At 44.3% G+C, this 25,403-nt stretch overlaps 1 protein-coding gene across 2 annotated transcripts in view; it reads left to right on the top strand.

Annotated features, from left to right (window-relative positions):
* PLPPR5 (phospholipid phosphatase related 5) overlaps positions 1-25,403 on the top strand; it is a 1,037,368-nt gene that overhangs the window by 251,726 nt on the left and 760,239 nt on the right. For both annotated transcript variants that reach the window (XM_085601860.1, XM_085601859.1), the window contains exon 2: positions 21,528-21,716. In XM_085601860.1, coding sequence (XP_085457986.1) covers positions 21,528-21,716 — 189 coding nt within the window. The remainder of the gene's footprint in view (positions 1-21,527; positions 21,717-25,403) is intronic.

Raw genomic sequence — 25,403 nt, 5'->3', positions numbered from 1 at the left:
GTCAATATATTTTTATTGATCCTCTTCACAGGCACAATTAGTGCGTAGGACCGCAACGAAACACAACTATAAATGTACAGGTCCTCTAGATCTTACAGAGCACCACACTCTACTGTCGGAGTTTTTATAACCACATAACGTTATTTGACACCCACTCCCGCTTCACAGCACGGGCCTACCATTTGTGTTCACCTGAATCACGTAAAGTATAAGCAATTCAAGTGACATAAAGTGTCTGTCTTTATATGTCTTTATGTGTGTTATGTCTTTTTTTTCCTTTACAGGCGTAACTAGCCCCTGAATTATAGGATGGCTTTTGCGGTAGAACAGTGAGTTTTACCGTTTAAACACGCCACTGGTTAGGGTGCACCTTAGCGTGTGCATACCGCCGTGGTGTTCCACATGGTCCTGACGAATGCTTAGCCAACTAGGCCTGTTAAGCTGAAACATGTTGACCTCCCTTTAAAAAGGACGAGCCTTGTCCCACCTAATTGGCCGGCTCTTGTCCAACTCACTTGTTTTTATTCGGTTTTTGGTTTGCCAGGATTAAATTGGTTATTGGTTAAAACCATTCACCTTTTACATTTTCACTCCCCTTTCTATCAAAACCAGCTCCGCTGTAGTTCAGGCGTTGCAGCACACCAGAGAGGCATTCGGCCTCTCTGGTGGGAACCCGATGATGAAGCATGTCACCAACTAGGTTGGTGAGTGAGGGTTCTTTTAAAACACTATTTTGGTTTTTGCCCACGCTGTTACTCTTAGTTTGCTCCTTACCCTGTTCACTCTTTTGTTGTTGATTTATCATTACCCAGGGGGATCAAGAGTGATTTTCCCTCACCCTCTTGTTGTTATTGTGATGTTGGAATAGGTATTATTACATAAATAAACATTACATATTTCATCACCCATTCGCACGATCTAAATCAATTTGTAATGATTTTGTAGTTTTGTATTCTTTAATATCCGGCTTTGATGCTGGAATAAACATTTTCCATACTCTTAATTTAAAGGACATGGAGAAGATGTATTTATAGAGCGCTACAAACCAAACATTATTGTACCTGTGGGTTCGCACTGTAACAACATCAGCAAATAAGTTAAGAGTAAAATTGCCATATTTTTAGTCTATTGCAATGCAGCAGGTGGCCGTCCATAATGCAGTTCTGTAGATACAGACAAATCCACATTTGTGGGACATCCTTCAAAAGGAGCAGTCACCTGATGTTATCTTCTGAATTCTTGGGCTATGTGATGGCGGACAACAACACACAATATATAGGGTCTATGTATTCATCAGGAAATATCGGACATTCGCTAAAACATAAGATTGACCATAAGGAAATTCTTTAAGATAACCCTTTTTACCTCTGGAAACGAGTGTGGATGAATGCAAAAGGACAGATGAAGTCAAACTTGGAAAACCCCCAAAGAAACTGATCTGGCACTAAATCTTTTAGGAGGTCCAGTAGTTGAGACGGAACCACATAATAGCCAAAACTACAAAAGTTCATCTGTCCAACAACATATATTGAATTACACTAAAAATGGAAAGAATGTAGTCACTGTTTTACGATGAAAGCAAAATGATAGCTTGGTATACAATATGGACTAAATACTGGAATGCTTGAAGCAATAAAGGGACAATTAAAACAGTACCATTTTAGGGAAATGTATTCAACATAAGAGCTTCAACGTAAAAGAAGGTGTGGATTGTTAGACCTGTCAGCCTTAGGGTGTTCTTCCCCTAAACCGTCTTCCTTACTCCTCCATTTGTGTTGGCCTTAGGACTCTGGGAACTTTACCACTGCTAACCAGTGACATAGTGTGTGTGCTCACTCCCTAAAACATGGTAACACTGTCTTGGACCCAATTGGCACATTTAATTTACTTGTAAGTTCCTAGTACACTGGCACTACATGCACCTAGGGGCCGTCAGTAAATTGCTGCTTCTGAGCTTGAAGCACTTATTGTGCCACCCACTTAAGTAGCCATTTAAACATGTCTCAGGCCTGCCTCCCAATGCAGCCAGTATGTTCAGTTATAAACTGCAAGTTCGACCTGGCAACGTAAATATTTTGCCAGGCCTATACCTTCCTTTTTAATACATATACATCATCCCTAGGGTAGGACCTGAGCAGCCCATAGGGTAGGGTGCTGTGCATTTAAAAGGTTGGGCATGTACTTCTAACTTGTACATGTCCTGGTAGTGAAAAACTCTTACATTAGTATTTCACTACTGCAAGATCCACCCCTCCCACAGGATATATTGCCAAATTACATTTAAGATGTGCTACTGGAGGCAAGTAGGAATATCAAATTTGGAGTTTAAATAATTGTAATGTAAAACTCTCTTTAATGGCAATGCTGGATTGTAAGTCATAGTTCTGAAAATGCCACTTTTAGAAAGTTGGCATTTTCTTGTCCCATCGAATTGGTTACCTGCAGCCTGTTGCCTGGGTCACATGACTAGGTGTAGCTGCCCGTTAGTCTTTATGTAGTGCTCGCAGACAGTGGGACAAAAGGGAATTAGATGCTGGAAGGATGGGCATCTCAGACTTGATGGGGGGGGGGGGGTGGAGCTGTCACCTACCAGATTTGCACATCACAAAACCTCTGCCTGACCATACTCATAAAGGGTTTTACTCTAGTCTTTTATGTCCCCAGACAACCTGGAGCCAGGGTACGGAGGCAGGAAACTCCAAACACCTCTGGTGGTGGAAGCCTCCAGAGCCTTCTCCTACTTCAAAGCTGGTACCAAGTATAAATATTGGACCCTCAGAACACACTCTTCAGTAGACATCTAGACTTGTTGATACCACAGAAGGACTGCTGTGCTGCTTTTCTGCCAGAAGGACTTGCTACACTCCTGCTTTGCTACTATGCTACCCAGCTGCCTCCTGAGAAGGAAGTTTGGACCTGCACCCTTCCTCCCAGGTTGCAGTGACTTCAAGGATCAGCTGACTGACCTCCTGCTCTGCGCCACAGGGACATAACAAGCCCCAGAGGCATTCCTGAATTTGCCCTGCTGAACTGCTGCTTTGGACCTGTTTGTGCCAAAATCTTGCTGCCTGTTCCGTCCGCCAATGTGAAGCACTGACAAACCCGACCCTTCATACCACAGCGACCGCCAGCAACTCCAGGCAATGCAAGATCTGCACCTCGAGCTACAGAATTAACAGCCAGCGGTGACGTCAATGTGAATCTCAAGCAACTATTGTCCACGATGCTCAACATGTTCTTCATGCTAGCGTGATGCCTTTTCTATGATAGCCAGCCTGCTTTTCGCACTACATTGACAACCATCCTAGACACTCTCCCTGCTCCTCTAGCCCCCGAAGCCATGAACGGAACTCTTTGCACCGTTATTTTGAAGGCAACTCTTTCGGTGTGACTAACCGAGTCCCTGTATCAGGCCCACGCTCCATTGTGGTCAGCCTGAACTTGTGAACTGCGAGTGGCGCTTTGTGTTACTGAAATCTTTGAAATTGCATATCTCTGGTTCTACTAATTGGATGTTTGTCTTTTTGGTTTCAAATATTTTCTTACGTTTCTCTAAAATGGTGTGGGGGGTTTCTTGTTTTGTGTTTTACACTCTATTACTGTTTGAAGTGCTGCATACATACTTTACACATTGTCTCTAAGTTAAGCCTGACTGATTTTGTGCCAAGCTACCAGAGGGTTAAGTACAGGTTAATTTGGAATTTGCTTGTGACTTTACCCTGACAGAAATTGTGGTTGCTGCTTAAATAGGATTTCACCCCCTCTTAACCAGTAACCCAATTTCATACATGGATAATGAGGATCTATCAAGAATTTACTATTCAGAAGTTGTCATGAACATTTCTGTCGATTTTACTGTGTCCTCAGGCTTTATTCTTTAACTAAAACTGATTGCCACTTCCACCATGAATAGTCTTATATAAATTGTGTGGCAGGAAATCCTCAGAGTGCAGTGGGAATTTAACCACACTTTTTGGCCTATTTTTACCTACAAATCTCTGTACCTGGAACATTATCAGGTTTTACCATCCAGTATAGCACTGCCCTGTAAATGGGTGACTACTAAGTGACAATGAAAAATAATGAATATTCTGAACTACTTTTTGTAGCATGGACATTTTGTTTAGGTGATTTTGAAATTGTGAATTGTTAGTAAAAGCAAATCGAACAGGTCTTTATACAGAAGAGCTAAAATCTTATCAAGGTCAAGGATGTGAATATAATATGCAAATACTCCAATAGTATTGATCCAGGCACAGAAATAAAGTGATGAAGAAAGCACTTTATGATGTCACTATTGATGGTCATAACATGTACCAGCACTTCTTTATATTTCTCTTTCCTGTGAACCACCTCAGTAAGAAAGCATCATTTACAAATATCAGACAAGGTAGAGACAGAGGCAGAGGCAGAAGGGGAACAGGCACAACCACTACAGAAAAATCTACCATCAGTAAATATGGACTTTCAAAGTAGTGCAAATGGGAGATAGAAAAAAAAGCCTTGTGCAAAGGTAGCAAGTAGAAATGGAAATAATATCAATAAATGGATAAACTACTAATATGTAGATAAAATTGATGCATATCAGGGACATGGAAGGGGGGATAACAGCCCAGTATTCGCTCTCCCCCAATAAACGTAACAAAATATCAGTATACTGTTCTGATGCTTATACCTAGCTGTGTGCAGGTCCCCAAAGAAGCATGAGCTTGTAGGAACAGTTGCCCTCACTCACCCAAAGGTGACATGTTTCCTCATAGGGTGATGCTCCCCACCTGGCTGGCGCTGCAATGCCTGGTGAGTCCAGCGAGAGGGCGCTTTGTTGGAGATCTTTTAAGCGAAGCCGCTGGAGCACAGTAGGGTCCAGGTGGAAAACCCCACAGAAGTGAAAAGATTGGTGAGTGGTGTAAACTAAAATCAGCTACCGCCCAGGTGTCGCCAAACTATTAAATGCAGAGTAAGGGTTGCTAAAATATTAACCCCACTCTGGATTTGAGAGGCAGAGTGTAAACTAACATCTTACCCTTACTTTATAGCTCTCCACTAATAATGCGCTCCATTATGAGTCACCCTCCTGAGATATTAGGGCAGACCAACCACCGGGATGCAAGGTCTCTGGATACAGGAAGCTGCTAGTCTTTGTGTGTGTGTGCTCTTGTGCACCTACCCTCTGCCTCACCATCCTTAAAATTGATGTACAGCAAATTGACCAATTACCCAGGCCGCATTGGGTGTGAGCGGAATGTTACAGTCTACAAGCGGCATTACGGGAATTTTGGCCAGTACGTATTATTCTTCAACTTCGAATTCTGGCCAAATACCACCAAAGGCCGCGTGGCACTATTTTTTTTAGTGAGGCTCCAGAATATGCGAGTAGAAGCGAGATTTGGCGTCCCCGAGTGTGATTTTCTAATGCGAGCTGTTATCTGTGTTCATGAGCATTTACGGTCAGTGGGCTGCCATTCGAGTAGATTTGCTGTCGCTCAAGTACATATTCTACTCGAGCGGCAACAAAATCAACTCAAATGGCTGCGTTTACTTGCACAATGTGTGGTGCTGTTCACACTGATTTTCAGTGCTGCTCACATTACTGGTGCTAAATTGCAGTGGGAGCAGCGTGAGTTGCACATGCTCTGCCAATTGGCAGAATTCCACAGAATCTCACATAGTTTTTCTGTAACTCTGTGAAATTCAAAGGAGTGAAACTGCAAGTTCCACCCACCTCTAGGGAACATATTGTGTAATGTATGAGATATTTTATGGGCACCTCCTAGTTAAAGAAAAATTTAATTGTTTAACCTCTACCCTTTTTAAGTCAAGACAAGATGCTAATACAATATACTACTTTTAAGCTCTTGTAGGAATCTATCAACGGTGAATTCTGCTAAGTTTGGATAGGAGATCCTGAAAGCAGCTAAGTGGGAAAATCCTGGAATTGAAGATAACCCCCAAACATGACCAGAAAAATAAGCTTTGGATGTCATGGTGCCCTGCTTTGAATGTATCTCATATGAAGACATATCAGCTAAGGCTCAACACAAAGAAAGGGGGAGGAGAATAGCACCTTACTTCGACCTCCTCGGGTAAATATCAACACATAAAGAAGTAAGGCTTCTGAAGTCGCAATTTTTATCGAGTGATAATTAAAGGTTAAAGTATAGCAAAGTGCAGTACTTTGTAAAAACTGCCCTCACCCACAACAAATCGTGGCATACTTCATCATAGGCTGCTGCGATGCCTCAGCGCAGACCAACGCTTGAGGCGGAGCAATAGGGTGGGGAAGACAATACAAACACACAGAAAAGGGAAAGGATCCAAGGAAAGATTACTGCAGATTATAAATCTAAAACTAACTAGGAGATATCCTCATAATAGTTTTATTCCTGGATTCCCCTGTTAGGGTTAAAAGGTAACTCCCTACCAAAGGATGGTGGTGAAGTGAGTGTATTAGCCAACCAACACCCCTCCGTTCTGCTTAAAGGTCGACATGTTTCTGCCGGAATACATGTCACTCCCGGCATTCGTCAGGACTGTGGGATCCCTATGCTACACCCCTTTCTGTCAATATACCTATAGTATATCAGATTACTCCATCTGTAAATTGTGGAGATGTGTATAAGTGCATTAAGGTGCATAAATATGATGAAACAAGTGGCTAAGTGCTATATTTGCTATCTTTATTTATTTATAACCCTATGGGTGCAAAGCGGTCATAGTAACCATTATTTTGTCACCACTAGTGAGGGAGCATTGCCCTAATTTGCTTGTGATTTCACTGATGCAAATTTTGTAAAAGAAAGCATTTGTGCCTATCTTAAAAAAAAGTTATGAACACACCTACTAGTACCGCAGTGGATATCATGCCTACAACACCTTATTCAGCAATCTTTCTTGGGGTGCAGTGAGTGGTGTGTCTGTAAAGTTCATCACTAAAAAGCCTCCCTGCTGGTCCCCGGTGAGGGTTCCCGTGACATGCTCTTTGTCACCCTCTGATTGAGATCCTCCCATTGAGACATGCCCTGATGTGTGTGGCATGTCCTGATTGTAAAATAGTGCCAATTTCGCTTTTCACTATTGCAAGGCTATCTGTTCCATAGGATAGAATGGGGAATTTGCTTATAACATCTTTTAAGCATAACTACCCCTGGGAACAAGGTAGGAAAATAAAGTGTAGTATGCCTGAACTCAGGATGTTAAAATGCATCTTTTATTGAGGGTGATTTTTACATTCTGTGTGTGAAAACACCACTTTTAGAAAGTAGGTATTTTCTTGCTTAGCCATCAAGTGGGCCTCTGCTAGGATGTGTATTTGCTGTCTGGCTTTGGAGTGATAGGGGCTGGAGATGTGCAGTGGCTCCAGAGAGTCTGGATGTGTTGGGCTGGGCTGAATAGACCTGGGCTGCATTTAGAGTAGGGGAAGGAGATTTCCTTTCACCTGAATGGACCTGGTCTGCCTTCCACAATACTGTCTCCAGCTCCTGCCAGGAAGTTGCACCAGAGAGGACTAACTGGGTTTGACTGAGCACAGGGCTTCTCTGCCACCAGAAAATGAAGGATTTTGCTGTATAAATATTGAGTCCCAGACCCCAGAACTTTAGATCACTTCTGCAAAATCAAATGGAACGTTTGCCAAGGAGAAGAGCTGGAGAAACTGAGGAGGAATACTGCCTGTTAGATCCGGTGGTCTCTAGTTGGCAGAGGTATACACTTCTGACAAATAGGGACCCACCAACTCTAGTCAGGGCAAGGGGATTATACACTTAGATAACCCCTGCTACCCCCTTGGTAGCTTGGCAGAGCAGACAGGCTTATCTCAGAGGCAGTGTGTTAAGCATGTATGACCACATACAGTAATAAACTGAATAACTACAAATGGACACAACACAGGAGTTATTATAAAAATAGTATTTTTATATAAGGCTTAGCACAAGACCAAATAACAACAAAAATATACCACTATCTTAATAAATACTCTTTGGAAGGAAAAATAATAGTTCAGGTAAAGTTTCTTCTTAGGAAATAGTTCTTTAGCAACAAAAGTAAGAATTCTTCTGAAACACAGTTCTTGGCAACAATGTGACCCCCACAGGAGTCTCACGACGTCGAGTTTACGATATTCCCAAGGTTCGGCGTCGACCGCGAGGAGCGCTATGTCGAGCCTGGAGTTGCAACAGAACCCACCAACACAGTACCTTTGGAAATGAAGAAAACGATGATCCACGGAGTCGAGATGTCGGCGTCGAGGTCGGCGTCGATCGTGCCTCGGATTCGGGTCAATCCGCAGCGGCGTCGAGAGGTGTCAGGCCGGAGCAGCGCTCACGGCGCCGAGAAGGGCGTCGAGTCGATGCGATCAGCAGCGGCGTCGAGACGGGGTCGCTTAGAGCTGGAGCCGATACTCACTACTCAGCGGCGTCGATACCGGCATCAAGACGGGGTCACTTGGAGCTGGAGCCAATACTCACTACTCCTGGCGTCGCTACTGGCGTCGATCGGGCCCGGCGGCCGGTGTCGAAGGCTCGGAACACTGGAGCCGTTACTCACGATGTCGAGCTGGATTCTGCGGCGTTGGCGATGTCGAGACTGCAGATTTCCCCTGTGCACTGGAAATAACACTTTCCAGCAACCAGCAATTCAACAGAGGGTGAAGTCCTTTGGCCCTGTGACTTCAACAGGAGGCTGGCACTCTTCCAGCCCTTGGAGATTTTCTAGCAAGCTTTTGAGAGTACACACCAAGTTCCTCTCTCCTTGTTCCTTGGCAAAAATAAAGAAGCAGCTTCAGGTTCCCCCCAGCAAACAGCACACTGGCAGAAGGGGGAGGCAAGTCCTTAGATCAGCAGGCTTCTTGTCCTTGGTAGAGGTTTCCTTGTCAGAAGTGATGTGAGTTCTTGGTTCAGGGGTCCTTCTCTTATACCCCTTTTCTGCTTTGTTCCCTTTGTCCAAGCAGGGAAATTCCCCCCATCCCAGGTTTGTTGTGGGTGTTGCCAAGCAGAGGCACCTGTCCTATTCACTGAGCAGGGCAGGGTCCTCAGCCGCCCAGCAGGAGGCGGAGCCAGTATTGTCACTGGCAGGAGCAGGGCTATCAGTCGCCCGGCAGGAGGTGGAACCAGCATTGTGTCAGGCAGGGCAGGCTATCAGGGACTACTCTTCCCCCACTCTAAGTGTAGATGCCTCATTCACCCCACACTGACTCATTCAGACCTCTGGAGCCACCCAGCCCCTGACACACACACCAAACCAGCAGAGACCGGTGGATAGTTGGACAAGAAAATAGCCACTTTCTAAAAGGGCTATTTTCAAACACAGAATTTAAAAACCATCCATCTTAAATGGTGTGTTATTAAATTCTGAGTTCAGGGATACTAAACTCGACCTGCTACCATGCTCCCTGAGTCAGATAGATTATAATGGAGTTAATAATCAGTCTGCTCACTCTGGCCTAAGGGAGGCAGGTAGCCCTTCAATAGTGAAAAACGAAAATGGCTGTAATTCACTATTAGGTCATGCCACACACATCAGGGCACGACCTACCTTTTACCCACAATGCACCCAGCCCTAGGGCCTACCATAGAGGTGTCTGAAATGTGGCAAAGTGAAGGTTTTAGAGACTGGCAAGTAGGTTTCCTTGCCAAGTCGACATGGCAGTCAGGGATTGCACACAGGCTCTGCGATGGCAGGCCTGAGACACATTTTACACCCTGCTTCTGTGGGTGGCATAACCAGTGCTGCAAGCCCACCAGCAGCAGTTAACTTACATGCCCTTGGCACACGCGGTGCACTAGACTAGGGTCTGAACAGTAAGTCAACCAAGCCAATCATGGTAACACTAATCAATGTATCAATTTAACATAGGGAGCACTTGCACTGTGGCACTGATCAGTAGTGGCACAGTGCCCAAAGCAATATTCCAGCAAAAACATCGTAAACAGAGGAGGCAAACGGAAAAAAATGGAGGAGAGACTCATGCCAAGGATGCCAGGTCTAACACTGCTCCTGTGCTGTTTGCTGTCTGGGGTTGGCCTGCAGTGGCTGCTTTCTGCCAAGGAAAGGAAAAAAGGACTTTGCTGTTTGCTGTGTCCGCTGCCTGAGTAAGATCTCCAAGGGCTTGAAATAGAGCTTGCCTCCTGTTTTGAAGTCTCAGGGAAACAAAGACTTTACCCCCAGCTCCCCTGAACTTCCTTGCTGGGAGTTCTGACCTGCCAAGAGGTGCCGTTAGCTGTTCTGGGCCTCTGGAGGTTGTTTCGGCTAAAGGGAGCTGGAAAAGCAATGCAACAACAAGAAGCGTAACGCATCTGTACCTGTTTCCAATGCATCACTGAAGAAACTGCTGTAGGTCCTGCCAGCGGCTCGAGAAACCGCTGCATGCTGCATCGAGTGCACCGATCACCGCAGTCTGAGAGCACAGCACCGATTCCGATGCAAGCACTTCTGTGTGGCTGCAAAAACCCATGCATCTTCCCATATTGTCGCATCGCATCAAGACGACAGGTCTGTCACATCACTGGGGAACGCAGTAGGACACCGACGTATCACCTCACCATGCAGTAAGAAACCGACTCATCACTACCTCTCTGGTAGGAACGGACGCATCACCTCCCCTGCGCAGCAGTAAGGAACCAACACATCACCTCCCCCAGAGCAAGTACCCAACGCATTACTGTGAGAAAGTGGGTTTCTGTTGCAGTAACCCCCCCCTTTTTTGCCTAATAGCTGATGCACTTTTCCTTGTTGTGCCCTGGGCTCCTGCCAATCAGGTGCCCAGGGCCTGTGTTCCTTCCCTAAAATACAAACTCCAAATTGACAAACCCTGGCCACATGTCAGCCCCTAGTAAATTGTACCCTAGGTACCCAGGGCCTTGTGACCAGGGAAGGCCTCTAAGGGCTGCAGCACATTGTGCCACCCTTAGAGGCCCTGTACCCTTACACACACACACTGCCTTTGCAGGCTGAGTGTCTGGGCACAGGACAAAACAAAGAGTCGACATGGCACACATCTCTGTGTGCCATGCCCATCACCTACACTGCCAAGGCATATGTCAGCCACCCCTCAGGCTGGGTGCCTTATGCCTATGGTGTGGGCACAGGAGCAGGAGCCCTGTGCCCCTACAGTACCCAGGTCCATTCCTGGGCACTGTAAGTACAGTGCTGCCATTTACAAGTACATGGTGCTGAGAGCTCGTCAAACACGAGCTCCACAGCACCATAATGGCAACACTGAAGACTGGGAAGTTTGGTCTCAAACTTCTCAGCACATTAAACCCCCACTGATGCCAGTGTGGGATTTAATGTACTAAGCACCCCAGAGGGCATCTTAGAGATGCCCCCTTACAGCTAACCTGCAATCCACGTCTGCTCTGAGGCTGCCCAGGCTGCCACACAGCAGACACGTTGCTGGACCCCTGGGTGGGAGAGCCCCTGCTCTCCCGGGCCTGCAACAATGCACGTCCTGGGTGAGGTGATAAATCTCCTCCCCCAGGATGAGCCAAGGGAAGCTTCAAAGGCATGCCGCCTCTTGGAGATTCCCCAGGCCTCTGCAACCCCCCACTCTGGAGGGAAGCTTGGCCGGAAACCCAATACAAGGACAGGGAATGTGCCAGCCTGCCCACCCCACCCCTCAGGTGGGGGAGGCGAGGTGAAGCACATCTCCGGGCTATCGCCATCTTGAGGATGGGGGGCCCTACCCTATCAGGATTAGGCTACTGCCCCCTCCCACAGGAGAGAGGCAGGATAGGGGGTGTACCCACCCCAGGACAAGGACCCATTGGTCCCTGGCCTTCACCTACCTGTAACGCCCCTAAATCTAGTATTTAGGGGCACCCTGAACCTTCCTTCGACAGATTCCAGATAGAAAACTACAAGAAGAGCAAGAAGAACAAGGACCTGCCCTGCAGCTGCTAAAAAGAGAAGAAGACACCAACTGCTTTGGCCTCAGCCCTACCGGCCTGTCGACTCTCGAACCTGCACCAGCGCGGCATCTCTCGTGGCCAGCAACCTCACCAACCCCGGAGGACCTGGCTACCTGTTGGCTCTAAGCCCCTGGGACTCCCATGAGTAGAGGCTCTACTCAAGAAACCTATTTTCAACCCTGGGCAGCAGCCCGGAACGCGGACCCAACACACTCTGCACCAGCCAAGCCTGGCCAGTGCCGGAGTGGACAAAGACCCTGAGGACGACACCACGGCGACTGTGACCCCGAGTCCGGCACCCAAGGACCCCCCTCGACATTCCGGAAGAAGCCTGCAGCCTCAGAACAGAGTGCCACCCCAACCGCGATCAACCAGAGGGTAAGATTTCCGACATCAAAAGGCACCCCTGCACCCAGCGCCCTGCGGCCCCCTGTGCCCAATCCCGGGGTACCCACCTAACCTACAACTACCCAACTTACCTCTCGAAGTGGTGGTGGCACCTGAAGCATCCTCGTCCCCGAGCTTGCAGCCTTTTTCCAAACCGGAACATTCCCATTGATTTCCATTGAGCGCCCGAAGGCTCAAAAGCACCCTGCACCCAGCCGCCCGAGTGGCCCTGGCAGTGCACTCTCTACACTAACTTACTTCCCCACTTGCCCTGAGTAAGTGACCAGGAGCCCAGCTCCCACAGCCGCGTGGCTTGCCAGACAGCAGCCACCAACCAAGGCCCCCCATCCCTCATAGGATAACATTGGGCCTAACTCTCTCTGCACCCGGCCGTCCTGAAACCGCTGAGGGTGAACCAACTGTACCTACCGGACCCTGGGGGACCCCTGAGTCTATGCCCGGAAGTTCAACTCTGCCAGTCGAGTACTTACCCTTAAACCGCTAACTTCATTTTCCTCATAGGGTAACATTGACTGGCTTTTTCTTCAAAAATCTTCTAAGTGTGAACTTTTCAAAACTGCAAATATTCATCAAAAATCAGCCAAGTGACAAAAACGAATTTACTCACCTGCTCCTAGGTGAGCTCCCAGTGCTGGATCTTGGTGCCCAGCCCTGACTCTGAAAAGTGTCCACGACTATACTTACCTCTAACTCATTTTTCTCCCATAGGAAACCATTGTCTGCTTTTCTGTGAAATTTCTTCTAAGTGTCTATTTTTGCAAATTGGAAATATTCTTTTAAAATCGTACCATTTCTGCAAACGAAATTATTTACCTGTTTTTGATATGGACCCCAGACTTGGGTCTAGGTACCCAGTCCTGGATTACTAAAGTAACGACAAAGTACTCTACCTGCAATTTGAATTTCTTGCCATAGAGATCCATTGAATGTTTTCTTTGAAATATTTTCTAAGTGCTAACTTTTGAAATAGCTAAATATTATTTAAAAATCATTACAGTTATTAAGTCGACTTTCATCACTTGATTCTGAATACTGACCCAAGGCTGGATCTAGGAGCCAGACCTGGAATTCCAAAAGTAATCTGAAAAGTAATTTATTACAAATAACCTGAATTTACCATTGAGCTCAATGCATTGTTATGTTTAGGAAATAGGGTTGTTTATTGCAACCAACTGTGACTGTTTACATAAATTTATTGCTTAAGGCAAAAGTATTGATATTCAACCTCTCATTCTGAGAAAGTATATTTTTATCCCCTTTGTGGTTCTAAAAATAAAACAAGCATATATTTTATATATATAAACCATTGGCCTAGAGTTCAGTTATTGAGTGTGTGAAACCATTTGCTGACTGAGTGAGTACAATAAATGCTTTACACTGTCCTCTGGTACTGCCTTACTGCTCGACCAAGCTACCACTTTTGAGTGTAAGGTCATACCTAACTTTGACCTCTATCAGCCCCTGGGGGACTGTGGACTCTGTACACCCTGTACCTATTAGGGAACAGTATATACAGAGCCACTTTCTCACAATTACCTTTCCTGAGTGTAAGAAACTGACGCATCACCTTCCCTGCGACCCTTTTTGTTTGTGTGCACGATGCATCCAAGGTACTTTGTGTGAAAAGTGTTGCATCTGCAATTTTTTTTTTAACTGATCTATTTTTATCATTTGAAAGTCATATTTATATTACTGTATAGTGGATTTTTGTTGTTTTGGTCTTGTTTGGTTTAGATAAAGATTTCTTATTTTTCTAAACTGGTGTGGTGCCAATTTGTAGTGTTTTTACAGTATTACTATATTTGTTCACAAATGCTTTACACACTGCTTCTGAGATAAGCCTGTCTTCTCATGCCAAGCTACCAAGGGGGTGAGCAGGGTTTATTTTACAAGTGTATTCCCCTTACCCTGACTAAGAAGATGGGTCCCTACTTGGACAAAGGTACCTAGCTCTGCCAACTAGAGACCTCCATTTCTAACAAATACCTTTAAAAGAATCAGAGCAACATCCCCACTGGAAGAATAGTGATGGACCGGAGGCCTCTTGACGGGAATGCTGTTCATGAGGTGGCAGACTGCTGGATCCTTCGCAATAAAGAAAGAATTCCAGAGGGGAAGATGAGCAGTGACCACTGAATTGTAGAGTCAGCAAAGGAATTCAAACCCTGCCCTGTTTACCAGTGATGCTCTGCAGCCCATTCAGACGTCCATAAAAACCTTTGCATTTGTGTAGGTATTTTTTTTAATGATCCCCTTGTTTGCACTTTTTGTTGTTGCTGTAAATTCAGAACATAGGCATGTCTGGTTCCTGCCACACAGAACTAATCAACCAGGCCAGCAGCAAGTCTCAAGAGGCCTGGCCTAATCAAGGCTCCCCTGAGAATGTCCAAGTGAGGTGCATCAGGTGACCCTGAAGCACCAGTAATTAGTGACCACCTCAGAAGAGAGAGTTAAACAGAAGCACAGAGCAATGAAATTATGTCAACAGCTTTAGGGAATGGTGGAGCCATGCCTGTGATGGCAACCCACCTCATAAAGAGAAGCAGTCTTTAAAGGACAGAGAGGGTGAAAAGGCTTAATGTCCCTGAGTAAAGTATCTATGCAGTCCAAGATTAAGGGTATAAAGACCACAAAAACACAGGGGGGCTCCAGAGATCAGAAATGGTCTTAAAGATGTGAATGTCCAGTTTCCCCTAGCTTGCTTACCCGAAACGCCACTCAAATCATTCTAAGGTTGATTTGAACACATTTAGAAGGTATTTTGTAATGAGCATACATCTGGTTTGGAGATAGTGCTCAAAGATATCATTGGAGAGGTCTTAATAGAGTTTTGACCCTGAACCTCCCCAGCTTGATGTTACTATGGACATAGTGCCCTTCTGAAGGATATAGCAGTACGACTTGTGCTTTCCAAATTTGCATCAAAGGAGTTACAGCAGATTGATGTGGCAGCATCGTTCCGTCAAGCTCCACGAAGCCTGGTGGTCAAACCATTCAGGTTGGAATTCCTCACTAACTGATGGTGTATGATTCAATGACAAGTTCTGGATAGGCCAAACGATGGCCTTGTGATTTCAGACCTTAACAACCACCAACAAAACATTGAATGGGATGCACAGAAGAAAAGCAAGCATAAAATGTTGGATTTTAGCACTGGTCAACTTGGAACATTGAAGAGGCTGATGCGATAACTTAGGCTCATACTTGATTAAAGCAATGTTTTTTTATGGAGGCTTTAGAGTGAAAGAGCAGGTGAATATTGAGAAATGTAGAAATCCTGTCAACCAAGACTGAGGGCAAGTCGATGTTTTAAATCTGATCAAGATGTCCATGGTGTGATAATGAGAAACAGCCTAAGCCAGACTATGACTCAAGGTGGTCAAACAGTGGAGAATTAGAAAGATGTCAAGGTAGATGATAAGAGTGATACGCCTAGAACACGTTTGAGCCACCAATGCCAGCAAGACCCTGGTGAAGCATCCAGTGGTAGAAAACAGGTCCAAATATAGGCAACAAAACTGACACTTCTGACGTTATCCCTGAAACCGTAGGATCTGCTGGTGGTCTTTGAGGATGTAACTGGAAAAATATGTATATTTCAGGACTAGCCTGACTAACCAGTCGCCTCAAATAAGCAATTTGTTATATTCTGTAGTTATTGCAGATTATCCAGTGGGTGAGGGAGTGAAGATTTATGAGCTGTCTGAGGACATTCTACATCATCATTGCTAAGTAAAGAGAACTTTCAAAGTCCCTTTCCAAGGTGGGCATGATATCACCATTACTGAATATTTGAGAGACCTCCTGCTCTGCTAAAGCAATCTTCCAGTGAAAAATGAATTAAACCATTTGTAATGGAATGGGTACACGGAAATATCTATATAGTATGCAGCTACAGTCTGCGGAACGCATTGTTCGGAGAATATGGTTTACCATTTGAGCAAGAAAAAAAGTAATTCGACTTCCCAACTGTGGGGTAGTGAAAGAGGAAAGGAAAACAGGAAAACTCGCCTTGGATGGTCGATGGGAGGGAGTCAGCTTGAAAAATCTGTTGCCATTTCTGAAGGAATTCCCTACTTGCAGTTAGAAGGTTGGCAGAGATTGGAAGCCAATTTAGAAGTCAGGTCACACGCAAAACGAGGGACAGAGGAACTAACATACCTTGCAGCTGGATGAGCAGCCCTGTTGGTCTCTGACTGGGGCAAGACATTCAAGACATATGGAATACATGCTTGATGTTGGATTGAACCTTATCCAACACAGTGAATATAGAGATATATATGGTGAAGGGTTTAGTAAATTCATCCCAGAGCTGAAAGCATGTAGTTCCTTCATAAATGGGCTAAAATGGTATATCCTCAATTTTCACATCCATGTGTAAAAGGATGGTCTGGTCCTCTCTTTTAAGGTAATAAAGTGAGCATCTCTCAGAAATAACAGAACACATTGGAACACACATCAGATTTAGTACAGGCGAACTTCATCAGGCAAGGTTGGAGCCTTTCAAAGGCATCAATGAGGTGGCTTTGGTTGCCAGGGATGTCCAGGATATAGTTTTAGCCATGCTTACTTGCATAGTCAATGGCAGTGGGAGGATCCCATTGTGAGCTTTGTAAGAGGTCAAGCAGATATGGATCAACTGCTAAGATGGTGCAGACATTGCTGAGATAGATGGATGAGTGCACTCTAAATTAGTAGCATCTGGGCTGACATCTCAATAAAGGATGCAAGACAGTTCTGGGTAAATTGCATTACTAGTGCAAAAGGAACCCATTCAACCGAGTTGGGTTGCCTCAGTTCACACAAGGTGATAATTGGCTTGCCTTAATGTTCCAGGCGTGAAAACTTAGGGTTAGGATAACCGGTTAAATGAGAGAAGGAGAAGCGAGTTCTACATGTTTATGGAGTCTGACAGACGATCACTCGTGTCACCATTGCTCAGAAGAAAAGTCTATGTGGAGGAGTCCTCTTTGTCAACATCACCAATCTCCATGATGTAGGCCTCTAGAGGGTGCCTCTAACTTTCTTCTGAATATTGTGCCAGATATTTTAGAGAATTTTACCAAAGGCCTGTATCCTCCTGAAGGCCTCCAGAAAGTGCTGATGCTTGCAGGTAGTTTTTCGTTTTTTGGGAATTGACTGATGGACTTGAGTTCTCCTGAGAGTTAGAGGGGTTGCAAGGGTGTCTGAGAGAAAGAAGTGCCAGGGGAGAATAGCATTGATTTTTTTTTTTAAAGATATGTAGCAAGAGCGAAATTTTATAGGTGCATAGTACATTCTGGAATAAGAACGTTATGTAATCATACCAGTAGAAATACGGAGTGATATGATATGTGCCTGTGTCTGGTTTAAAAAGGAAATCTCAGCACAGACCATTCCAACACACATGTTTCTAATATTTTGTGAAAACGTTGTAGTGAAGTACCTCTTCAATTATACAGAAAAAAACTTTTTTTGCATGGGGTGCAATTATTTGTATCGCTATGTCTTAATGTTGGTGGATTTTCCCTGATTATCACTTTTGAAATTATGGCTCAATGTCTCACTCATATAGACACTATCCAATTGGATGGCCACAAAGTTCTTGACAGATCCTTGCATAGATTCTCACATACCCTAACAAAGCTTCACAGAGACCCACACATGCCTCCAAACACGCCCACACAGCTCCAAACAACCCCCCCCAAAGCTTCCGAGAGACCTTTGCATAGCTCCTATCAAGACCTCGCTTAGCTCCCCAAAGAGCGTTAAATAGCTCTCCCAGTTCGTCTAACAACTTGAAGGCTGCTTGAGGTTTGACAACGTGAGTGTTTAGTCTGCACCTAAACTTCAAAGTGAGGCTCGGAATTAGACACTTGCGGTTATCCTTTTATTCTATTTTGCATTTGGTACATCTAAAGATATGGCCAAGTGCCTCACATACTAATCAGCCCATCTATGAATCGTTGATGGACCCTGATTACAGCAGACTTCAGAAATGTCCAACACAGACCATCACGAAGCTCTCAAATGATGCCTGCATAGCTCACAAGTCCCTGTGCACAGCACACATCATGGCAGTCTTTCTGCTCTTCATTCTGTCACCCTGAGCATTACTAGACATGGTTTTGTACATTTTGTGTTTGGCATGATGTCACAAATAACACCAGGCTGTTCAGTACATTATAACACTAGATTGATGAATGTTGGTTCAGTTTACTATCCACTGTGTAACGAAAAAACAGTTGTGGAACATTAGAACATTAGAATGCTGCAAGCTACATTGAAAACAATAAAGTGTCTCAGGTCTAATACCAGCTGGAATAAGCCTTCTGCTCCAACATTCTAATGTTTGTCTTTCTGTTTCTCCTTTTTTAATTACAACATTCTATCATCAATAGGTGGAATGTTCTAATAGCCTTAAAGCCCTTTTGCTTTAGCCATACCAGTTTTTAAATGCCACCTCTCACCATAACTTGGGTTCAAGATTTTTAACAACCAGTATAGCTCTCAGCAGCAGACTATAGGGCTATATTAATCTGCTTTGGCGAATATGACGCGTTACAACGCGAGTCATCGCAACGCGTGCTATAACAACACTGTTGTTACAACGACCACGTTGTTACCACGCAAAGCCATTACTACGCAAGTCATTACATCGACTTGCAGTAGATGGCGTGCTGACATAAAAAATTATAATTTACTATTCCAACTCCAGCCTACGTAACAGTAGGGAAGGTGTTAGAATAGTAAACTATACTATTTCTAATGTTAGCACGCCATCTACTGCAAGTTGATGTAATGACTTGCGTAGTAATGGCAGTGCATGGTAACAACGCGGTTGTTGTAACTACCGTTTTGTAAGGGTATTGTGAAGTGATGCCCGCGTTGTAGTGGCTGTTTCCCGCTTTGGCCAACCTAGAAGGAAAAAGCGACATTTGTTCATTTCTTAAACAAGGCCTTTGAATATTACATTTTGCTGGTGATGACATTGGATCTCTTGGTCAACACTTACAAGGTATGTTCATTTTAAAACCATCATATTACAATTAAATTGGGTGCATACGTGCCAATCTGCATCAGAGTAATAAAGACAGGGCAACAGTCAAATGACAGATTGAAAAGTCAATAAGGTGCAACAGTTCTGGTCAGATCCTGCACATGTTTTTTAGGAGCTTCCTGACTAATGAGAGATTTGTTTTGGCTCTCATGGTAGATTCCAGGATATTCCAAAGTTTCAGCCATTGCACACCGGTAAAATTAATATATACCAGAAATAAATATCACATCGAATATTTGTAAAAAGCGATCTATGTGTACTTTAAATCTGACACCAACACTCTCCCTTTCCTAATTAAAACAAGGACCAAGAAAACTAACCAAGAGACAAAAGCCGAGACAAAAGAGCCACTTGGTCTACTAGAGTAAAATAATCCTTTAATATAATGAGTAAAATGACCTCAAAATATAAAACAAGATGAAAGTAATTTTTTGTGGAGTGTAATGAGCTTAATAACTGGTTATATTGAAAATATGAGGTGGTCTGGCCTCACGGGCCCTCACTATTCGCATGACCTGTCCGTTGTAAATTGACCACAACAGACACGTCATCCAGGAGACTTGCCCTCACGAGTGGCACTGTTAATTGTGATTGGTGCGGTAACTCCTGTCGCAATAAGGAGTTGGTGGCAAACCAAAACTCTGCACTTTTCCCTGGTAAATTTCAGCAGGTCAAACCCCAAAATGTAGTCCAATAATTATTGACATGCAGATTTGGTGTATTGATAACAGAAATCCACGTTATTCCCCTCTCAGGGGCAAACTCCCATTTGGGAGTTATTTACAGGACTTGATATATTCCAACCCAGCAGAGGTAAATCTTAGTGGGTCGAAACACTGAGCCACTTGCGAAGCAACATGATGCCAATTGTTGGACAAGTTCAACTGCGTTAAACACATACCCGTCGTAGAATTAGCTGTATTTTACACTCACGCCTGCTTCAGAGGCTCCTGGGCAGTGTGCTAGTACACTGGGGTACATGGGTCCTCCGAAAACGGCCAGATTAAAGAATACAATTCTTAGTTTTGCAAAGCATCCATTCCAGGTTTTCCTTCCACCCCTCTCAGAGCTCGAAGTCTGCTACTGCAGGCAGTTCTAGTGAGCGCAGCAGTCAGGAGAACACATGCAGAAGCGTTTGGCGCCAGAGCAACGTGGGGTGATCTAAATGCTGCCGTAAGAACAGCTGCGAGCCTTTTTTGCACCCCCATTTTGCATGCATCTGGGACTGCTTGGCCTTAATTCGCGCCTTCGCAGTCTTGCACCCCGGCGGGATTTGGATGCAATGCTCAGGGGAATTATGCCGTTCTAATCTGGACTCATTCACATAATCCGGGGGCTCCTGCAGTCCAGGGAGGACATGTCATGATGTCAGTGGCATGTAGGACTGGCCAGGGAAGCAATGCCCTGCCCTCTGGTCGTCATCACTGCTTCCTGGATGTCCCACTGCCCCTACACACCGACCTCGCTCAGGAGTAAACGCTCGCTTTGTTACCTTTTATCCTGTTTTGTGCACATGGTTGGGGACGAGCTGTGAAACTACGAGGGTGACAGCTGCCTTTTGTGGATTATAGCCACACTCTCGCTGGAACTCATCTGGATTGTGCAAGGGAATAAAAAACGTGTGCATCTGTGATTCTTGGAACTCTGGTGGGTCCCCCTGTGCCACGGAGCGAACGCAAAATGCCCGGCAGGCTGTGAAGGGAATAGCAAGAGCGCGTGAAGACATGACAAACATGAATCTGGATATACAGCAGTGATATTCAAAGGGGGCGATGGTGGCGAGACTGGGAAAATATCTGGTAACAGACCACGGAGAGGGGGGAAAGAGCGAGTGGCTGGGGTTCGTGGAAAAAAAAAATACCCGGCGCGTCAGTCACGTTTACACGGATGGCAGTTTTCCTAGGAGTGGGAATGCAATGTGAGCCTGGCAGTGTTGGGAGGCGACTATTTTAATGGAGTTTGAGGCACCCCCAAGCACTGGCGCGTCCCCGAGAGTGTGGCGAGGAAAGCCCTGAGCAGGAATTCTGTGACAGGCTGTCTGTGGAGGATCAGCACCCGGTGCATGGACAGCGGCCGGGCGGTCCCTCCTCCGCCGCCCGCACTGCCCTGGGAGATGTAGCGGATGCTTCTTTTAAATGAGTTTGCTATTCCCTCTTACGATCATGCTTTATTTCCAGATGGTGATCATGGCCGGGACCGTCATGCTGGCTTATTATTTCGAATACACGGACACGTTCACTGTCAACGTCCAGGGCTTCTTCTGCTACGACAGCTCCTACACCAAGCCTTACCCGGGTCCGGACGAGAACAGCGACATCCCGCCGGCCCTGCTCCTCTCCCTGGTGGCGGGGGTTCCCGTGCTCGTGGTAAGACCTCCCTCACTCTCTCTGTGTGCTTTCCACAGCCTGGCTGCTTTTTGAGTGCCTTCCTTCAGCAGCAGTAATGTTTTAATGAAATACCCGGGTGATTGGTGCCTTTCCTCTTTTCATTTACATCAAAGAAACTTACCGCCAAGTGCTCCCAGGGGGCAGTTCGTCTTCCACGAGGCTCTCCTCAGAACATGGTGGGTAGAGGGCACACAATGGGGCTGTAAAGCGGAGGGGTGTTTATTGCTCGGTGCCTGTAGGGCAAGGTTTTCAGCTGCTGCAGGGAAATGTGCTCGAGGAAGGTGTTGGAACACAATTGTTTGACAGTCTTTGTGCTCTGCACAGTCGATCGGATGGTCTGTGCAGAGAGAGAGAATGTACTACCCAGCTTGAGGGATGCCTTTGTGACAATGCCCCCCACACACACACAATATGCGAGAGGCTCCGTTGAATGCATGACAATTATCGTCGTTCCACAGCGACAGTCAGTCACACGGCTTGCACATGTTTCCTTTGTGGTTTCCCTCTTTTCACCGATGTGAACAGAAGGGGTATTCCAAGTTTATTTCAGAGGCCTGTAATTAAAATGCAGGAGCGATACCTTGGAAAAGTGTTTCTGGTTGATGTTTTTCAAGAACAGTGGTATTTTACTGGTACAGCGTCTCACCGATCGCCGTGCTTTTTTAACCACTGTTCAGTCGTGATGCTCGTGTCTTATCCACCATTTCTGTCGGTATTGGCTCCTTGTCAGATTCTGTTTACCTATACTAGGTGCAACCATTTAATATAGCATGTGTTTTATGTATTCTCGTGAACGCATTGAAAAACGACGCATCCGTCAATAGGTATAAATAAATATTACTAATCCAGTCAACTGATGTGTGTGATATAGGAAAGACTGCTTTGTGGGAGGATGCTGTAAGCTCATCCTTCTTACAACAGATCTATCTATCTATCTATCTATCTATCTATCTATCTATCTATCTATCTATCTATCTATCTATCTATCTATCTATCTATCTATCTATCTATCTATCTATCTATCTATCTATCTATCTATCTATCTATCTATCTATCTATCTATCTATCTCCGTCCGTCTGTCTATCTGTCTAACTTTATATTCTGGTGTGTCTTTATGTTTGTGTGTGCATTTATATATGCACAGCCCATGAGTAGCAAAAGTGTCCATGTTTGATTATATGTTCATATGTTTTTTTGCGTCCATATCTAACACATGTTTGCGTTTATGTGCCTTGGCCTACGTGTACCTTTATACTGAGACACATACACTGAATGAAGATATGACGAAGACAAGTCAGGAATGTGCTAAAACAACCCGAGCTGTGTTCAATGAGACAAATAATGATAAGTAATGGATCAGGGATTTATATAGCACTATATTGTCATTCTTATGACCTCGTAGAGCTGTTGGGAATGGGCATCCTTGTACCCTACTCTCAAGGATTCTGTCACAGACCATAATTTGTTTTATGCTTGAGTAAGACTATCTGTAGCATGGGTGCAGTTCATGTGGTCATTTGGTGTGCTACAGTGGATGCTGCTTGGTTTATGTGTATCTGGAGGCCTTACCAATTTCCATCTAGACCCCTGATAGGTGCATTGCTCATTTTGAAGTGTGTGGATAATGTAACTAAAAATAGAGCATTTTGTTATAGTCCACAGTATTCCCTTAAAAGAGACTAGCTATGGTGAATTGAGCTAGTGTTTCACAGAGTATCTTGCAGAGGCATGTTTATGTGTTCTCTTGGAGAGGTATGTTTATCTCTTGCTTTGGAGATGTGCTTTATGTCCAAAAGTGGAGATTCCAGTGAGATGTAACTATATGATGCCTTAAAAGTGTGAGGGATGTGTGTGCCTTTTTCTGACTATTGTGTTCTTTTGGAGGTTGTGATTTTTTTTATTAAACGGTTGTTACTGACATGAGCTCTGTCACACACAACTATAGGAAATAACTGTGGACCAGACACGTACGGTAAGAAGCTTTCACTTCCATCTTTCATGAGCGGAAACCTAATGGGTTGAGTGCGGGAGGGTGTCTAAAAACTTTCTTAGAGTGTCCCGTATGTTTTATGCTCATCCGAGATTTAATTTAATACATTGTGTGTCGATTATAAACAGAAATTATCATGGCTATTGATACATTAAATATGGAGGTGTCGAATTAGGATGATTGATGATGTTTATTTTGTAATTTTATGCGTTAAGATTAGTCCAAATAAAGGCCAACATTTGACAAACTTGCCCCGGTGACCAAACTGCAATCAAATGCACAAAGGTTGCACAACCTTGAAGTGACATTTTAGTATCTGAACCTGCAGCTTCCATTAGTTGTTAAACTTTGAAGGAGGAGCAAGGGAACACAGATATTCACATTTGTAAATAAAATTGAGGACGGGAGAGTTTACATGCTTAGAGGAAATGCAAGAATTATGAGTAATTACAATGGGTTGTACAACAGAATATCGGGTACCTTTTAATTCCAGTTGCATGAATGGTGAAATATATACTTCAACAAAGTAAATACATGTGAAAGTAAGGAATAGTAAATCTACACTTACCTATGTGTGTAGATAGATAGAGAGCTAGCTAGACAGACAGACAGACAGACAGACAGACAGACAGACAGGTAGGTAGGTAGGTAGATAGATAGATAGATAGATAGATAGATAGATAGATAGATAGATAGATAGATAGATAGATGGATGGATGGATGGATGGATAGATAGATAGATAGGTAGGTAGGTAGGTAGATAGATAGATAGATAGATAGATAGATAGATAGATAGATAGATAGATAGATAGATAGATAGATAGATAGATAGATAGATAGATAGATAGATAGATAGATAGATAGATAGATAGATAGATAGATAGATAGATAGATAGATTGACTTACATTCCCAATATATAGGTAGTAGATATTATGGGTATGATATTGTGTAGGAAATATTTACAACACAATATTCTGGTACATTATTGTAAGCAGAATAGTTAAAATGTAATCGACTTTTCACTTTCATTGACAACAACGGGGAAAAGCAAGCAAGAGTCAGCAGGGATAAGAGCAGCCATTATGAAAACTTGTTCTAGGATAAGTAAAATGGAGATCTGATTTCTTGACATTTCATTTTGAAGGGGCCGGCGATACATTTAGTGATCACCTTCTGGGTTGCCAAAGATCCTGCATGTAAATTTCACACATTGGCTGTAACACAGGGATATACTGTAGAGACAGGCTTCCTTGTGTGCAGCAGGTCAACCAAGGACCCACTTATCTTTCCACAAAACCATGCAGCAATGTAAACTTAATGTAATTCTTGGGCTTCAGCAGGAAGTTGGCAAGGGTGACAAAAGAACATGAGTCATTTCTGAGGCCTATTAGCAGCTTGTTAACTGGATTGTGAACCTTCTGCAAATTGCTACGTAATGTAACTTCAACGCATTAGCAAACACTGAAATATTCAGAAATCCCATTAGCTTCCATGAATTGGTTGGGCACCATTGAAACGTGGTGAGCTGCAGGTCACAAGTTTGGATCCAAGTAAAGGGCATTCAGCCTTTCATCCTTCAACAGTGGGTATATTTAGTACTGGTAAAAAGGATAATATTACCACCTGTTACTTACAATACTTAGAAACTATATAAGTGTGTTATGAAGTGGTAAA

The sequence above is a fragment of the Triturus cristatus genome, chromosome 4_2 (assembly GCF_964204655.1).
Source record: "Triturus cristatus chromosome 4_2, aTriCri1.1, whole genome shotgun sequence".
In the NCBI taxonomy this organism is placed as follows: Eukaryota; Metazoa; Chordata; class Amphibia; order Caudata; family Salamandridae; genus Triturus; species Triturus cristatus.
The sequence above is the reverse complement of the archived record's forward strand: the minus strand, read 5'-3'. Positions and strand labels throughout refer to the sequence as shown.